This window comes from Engraulis encrasicolus, chromosome 12, assembly GCF_034702125.1.
Source record: "Engraulis encrasicolus isolate BLACKSEA-1 chromosome 12, IST_EnEncr_1.0, whole genome shotgun sequence".
Lineage (NCBI taxonomy): Eukaryota > Metazoa > Chordata > Actinopteri > Clupeiformes > Engraulidae > Engraulis > Engraulis encrasicolus.
In genome coordinates, this window is record NC_085868.1 from 28,062,701 (window position 1) to 28,067,700 (window position 5,000).

Consider the following 5,000-nt stretch of genomic DNA (forward strand, 5'->3'; position numbering starts at 1 on the left):
GAGAATCTTTAGACCCCGACGCGGAGCGGAGGGGTCTTGTTCTCTCTGAAGTGCTGCTATTCCACAAAGCGACCGACTCGCCGAAAGTTAACCCGCTTATTATATGGATATACTTAAATGATTCACACATGGCGGGGACATTTCTTTAGGTCTATTTAATGTTAAGATTGTTGCGCAAAACAAAACAGTGCCGTTGTGGAACACCGCTAGGCAACAGCTAGGTAGCCAGGACAACAGGTGTTGTCTATCACAGCAGCTGATTAGAGTCTTGTTGAAAAGTCGTTTTAGCAGTGAAAAGTCTTGTTGCCATTGACAGCGGTCTGTTATAGACCAACCCGTCCGTTATCGAAAAATAACAGACGTGCGAACTTTGGGGAGCCCCGTTGAAATGAATGGAGCATTCGACCGATGACGTCATAGCCATATAATAATGCTTAGTAATGCTTAATAATGTAAATATAAAGGATGCATGTTTTAACCAGTGCGCTCTGCTCTGCTCTGCTTACCTGTCCTCAGGTGTTAACGGTGCAGTGAATGGCAGCGTGGTGTCCACGTCCTCCTCCACCTCCGCCTCCACCCCCAGCAAAGGGGCCGCCAGCAGCACCCAGGCGTCGGCCCTCGGGGCCCCACCGGACCGCCTCCCTAAGACGGCCGGCTCCAAGCACCATCGCTCCCACAAGAGTGGAGCCAAGGACGGCAGTGCCGCACCCGAGCTCCTGGTCAAGAGCCAGGGGGGTCAGAAGCCCAAAGAGAAGGTGAGCAGGGGGGGAACCATGGCAACTGTCTAAGAACTACAGTGGAGAAGAATCACTAACCCTAAACATCTCTATGTAATTATAGAATAGATTACTTAGTTAATCACAAACAACACCGTATCAAAGTTCCTGGTCAAGAGCCAGGGGGGTCAGAAGCCCAAAGAGAAGGTGAGTAGGGGGGGAACCATGGCAACTGTTTAACTACAGTGGGGAAGAACCTGGAACCCTAGCCCTTTCTAAGAACCTTACCACTGGTCAGGATCTAGTTACAGAATAGATGGTTCATCTAGACCAGTGGTTCCCAACCTATGGGTCGGGACCCCCCTTATGGGTCGCCAAAGATCCACAGGGGGTCGCGGAGCCCTCTTGATTTTAAGGGGTTTCATTTTAAATATATATAGCCCATGTTGAATAAAAGACAAAGCATTTAACTAATAAATTGTAAGTGCTACATTAAACATTTATTCTATATTTGACCAAAGACGAATTGAGGAATAAAATAACTAAAATTAGTTTTCGCAGGAAACAGAGGGCATTTTGTGACTCCGTGTCGTGTGGGCGCTCGCGTGGTTGGGTCTCCAAAGCTTACAATAGTAAAAACATGGGTCCCTTAAGAAAGAGGTTGGGAACCACTGCTTTAGACTACTTAATTAGCTGGTTCATCTAATATAAGAGCCAGTGGGTTCAGAAGTCCAAAGAGATGGCGAGTTTGGGGAACCAAAGGAACTCTCTAAGAATCAGAGAACTATTCAAGACCCATTAGCCCTCCCTATGAACCATGGCCAGGATCTAACAGTAGAATAGAGTAGAGCAACTTAGTAAATCACAGGAAATGAGGGAATCCCATTGTAACATACACAGCACAGTGTATCATGAGAGGAGGAGAGAGGAGACAAAGGGTCCCATGTCTTTAAACGTAAGCAAGTAGGAGGAACCATTGGAACTCTCCTTAAGAACCATAGAACTCTCTAAGAACCATGATCTTTTCTAGGAACCAAATCCCTCTCCTACTCAGTCCAGGCAAACAGGATTATAGTACTGTATAGTGGCTTGGAGGAGGCTAGTGAAAGGTCATGTGTAATGTAGCCATTGATATTCTATTGACCTAGGCTGACCAAAACATTGCACTCAACGGCTGTTAGGATGTACTTAGTGGACTAATGCCGTGTCCAGACCAAGAGCGAACTACGCTGCCTGGTAGCGTGGGTAGCAGAAGAAGTTTCGCCTTGAATTCGCTGTATTCGCTCGAGACGCAGCATTGACATGTTTGATTCAGCTAATCACATAACGGCTCTGGCTTGACAGCCTGGGACATTCGGAGATATGAACGTTCCGATTGGTTGTCGCCGAACAGCGTCAGAGCGAATTCGCCTGCGATTAGATTTAGTTTAATCTTCAAAATTCGCTCTGGTCGCGCAAGAAGCTTCGCTCCTGGCGAATGTGCCCTCCATAGAGAAATAATGACTTCCGTCGCTTCGTTCGCTCCGTTCGCTCTTGGTCTGTACACGGCAATATACAGTTGCAATGTATTTACATTTTGCCATACTGAACTAAAGTGCACACACTTGCCTATCATGTCATACAGTATAGGCATTAAATAAGTCTAGATATGATAATGAAGGTCCCAATAAGATGATTAAGGGCACACTGGTATGATGAAATACCATGACACTGGAGGACATACATACACAGCATTGTCCAGGGTGGGAGAAAAACATCAGACCCAAATCTGAATCTGAAACCTGAATGCTTTTATCTTCTTATATCTTATCTACTAATTATAGAGAGGAGCATAGAGATTAGTATGTTAGAGTCATAGCAATACATCCACAGGGAAGCTAACATCAGGCAGTATTTCCAGCAGAAAATGCTTTAGTCTAGCTGGGTGAGGGGTTAACATGTAGCAGAGACATGGGACTAATAGGCATCATCATCATTGGGACGGCCATGTTGTGCAGTTTAATATGAACTATGATATGCACACCCCAGAAAACAAAATGGATCATACATTATTTTTGTAAACCATCTTTAGAAAGTTACGATACGCGATACAAAGTATTTATCGTTTTAGGGCTTCTAGTGAAGGTGCCAGGTGTTTGTTGTCAAGGCAGCTGCCTTAACTGTAAAGTGTGCTTGGGGGGAACGCTGCAGGGGTACAAAGTAGTTAGAGGTGTTGTAGTTGTCTCATCTTGATCTGTGAAAGTCAACGGAAGTTTGTGGGTGTGTGTTTTCGCTATTGCAGAAGCAGCATAGGAAGGCTGGAACAGGCTCGGCCGTGAGCGCCAGCGAGTCGGGATCGTCGGACAGCGACCTTGACGGCGTGAGCAGCGACGACCTGGATGACCTCGGGGAGGAGGACGAGGATGACGACGAAGACGATGACGACCAGAGCAAAGACAGCGACGAGTCGGACGAGGAGAAAGAACGACAGAAGAAGAAAGCAAAGGTTAAAGCAAATCAATGCATTATGTTCATTATGTCTTATCGTTTTTTTAAATCGTTTTTGTCTTATTTGTTTTTTGGGCTTATTGGCCTTAATTGAGATAGGACAGCTGAAGATGGTGATCGAGGAAATGAGTGGGAGGTAGAGATGGGGAGGAATCGGGAAATTTCCTCAGGTCGGGAATCAAACCTGGGTATCCCGGCCAGTGCCTTAGCCCACCGAGTCAGGTCGCCCCCGTGTGATCACGATTAAATCGTGATTTAATTTTTTGTTTAATTGTCGTAGCAAGAATCAGGGTTTTTCATTAATTGCGCAGCCCTACTTGAAAGGGGAACGCCTTACAGTAGTTCACATACTCAAACTTCTCTTTCGCTTTTGTTTATTTCCGAAAGTAAGCCCACTGATACTTTACAGCTGGTGTGTGTGTTCAGATCCAATTGGTTTATTGTTTACTGGCTTGTCACGTTAATCAAATGCAGACCCTAATCTGAACGACAGACACTAACAGTTACTACAACGTCTCAGCATCTGTTGGCAGTTTTTTGCTTAAAAGACAAATCTAAATAGAGTGTGACACTTTTATCTTCTCGCTCACTGAATACAATCAGTGGCAGGCAACTGAATCGGTAACTGAAACCGATGCTAATATCATTTGTTCAAGAAGCTTTTGAAAGCTCTTCTTTTTCCTTCACAACAACCTAACTCTTCTCACCTGTGCTAACTTGAAATGCCTGTAGATTCTGTACTCTGCCCACACATTGCATGTTCTTGATTATGTCCTCTGTTGTAAGTCACTTCGGAAAACAGTGTCTTCTGAATGTAAAGTGATTGTCTAACATCTGCTGTATAATACGACCATGACACTGAAACCATATTGATTGACAACAGTGTGACAATACTTGTGTGCCATCTGTGTATACGTACACTGTACATTTCAAGTGTGTTAGTTACTATTGTACCGTACACCTGTGAAGGTTCTCATTCAACCACACTCTGCCCACAGCAACCTATAGTATCTTATCTCTCTATCTCTCCAGGTCAATCACACTGTACTTCGTCTAGACTAATCTTTCTCAACGGGGGCTCTACAGCCCCTCGGGGGGTGTTAGGGAGCCCTAGGGGGGCATTGAGAAGGATAAAGCTGATAGGGGGAGGTAGCCAGGCCACGCCTTCCTAGTGACGCAACACCTTCGCCGTTGCGACTAGTCAGGTCAAGAGCAATTCAAGTACTTTTTCTGAGTTCCCGAAAATACGGGAACTCCTTTCACTTTGTCAGGAAGCAAACAACCATAAGCAAACCAAGGGAGACGGGTCAACCATGCCGTTTGGGAAATTATAATTGTTATGCTCTTGGTCAGACCAAGTCTTTTAGAGATTTGAACATCGATGACAATCAGGCTAAGGGGGTGGTGCTTAGTTGCCATTGAGGTGCATTGGTCTATTTTATTTTTTAATACTAAGGGAGGCGTTGGCAGGCTTATGATGAGGTCAAGGGGGCGTTTGTTCAAAAAAGGTTGAGAATTGCTGGTCCTGATGAAGAACTATTGAATGGTCGAAACACGTTGGCTTTTTAAAAATGTATTAGCCACATTTATGAAAGGCTTTTCAATCTAATTCTTTAGTCTTTTTTTCTCACAATTTTAAGTGCTTGGAATAACTTTTTTTGTTATATCTCACTTTTTTGTTCTCCGCAGCTACTATCCTCTACCTCTGGGCCCAAGAAAGAGAAGAGCAAGCCTTCCAAAGGCCTGGACGCCTCCTCTCTTCTCCACCACCATCACCTCCTCCTCATGCAGCAGCAG

The 5,000-nt window shown here is 44.9% G+C and overlaps 1 protein-coding gene across 9 annotated transcripts in view; it reads left to right on the top strand.

Annotated features, from left to right (window-relative positions):
* LOC134459663 (bromodomain adjacent to zinc finger domain protein 2B-like) overlaps positions 1-5,000 on the top strand; it is a 224,479-nt gene that overhangs the window by 147,427 nt on the left and 72,052 nt on the right. For all 9 annotated transcript variants that reach the window (XM_063212034.1, XM_063212033.1, XM_063212039.1 and 6 more), the window contains 3 exons: positions 517-755; positions 2,998-3,201; positions 4,893-5,000. The exon at positions 4,893-5,000 is cut by the window's right edge and continues 612 nt beyond it. In XM_063212034.1, coding sequence (XP_063068104.1) covers positions 517-755; positions 2,998-3,201; positions 4,893-5,000 — 551 coding nt within the window. The remainder of the gene's footprint in view (positions 1-516; positions 756-2,997; positions 3,202-4,892) is intronic.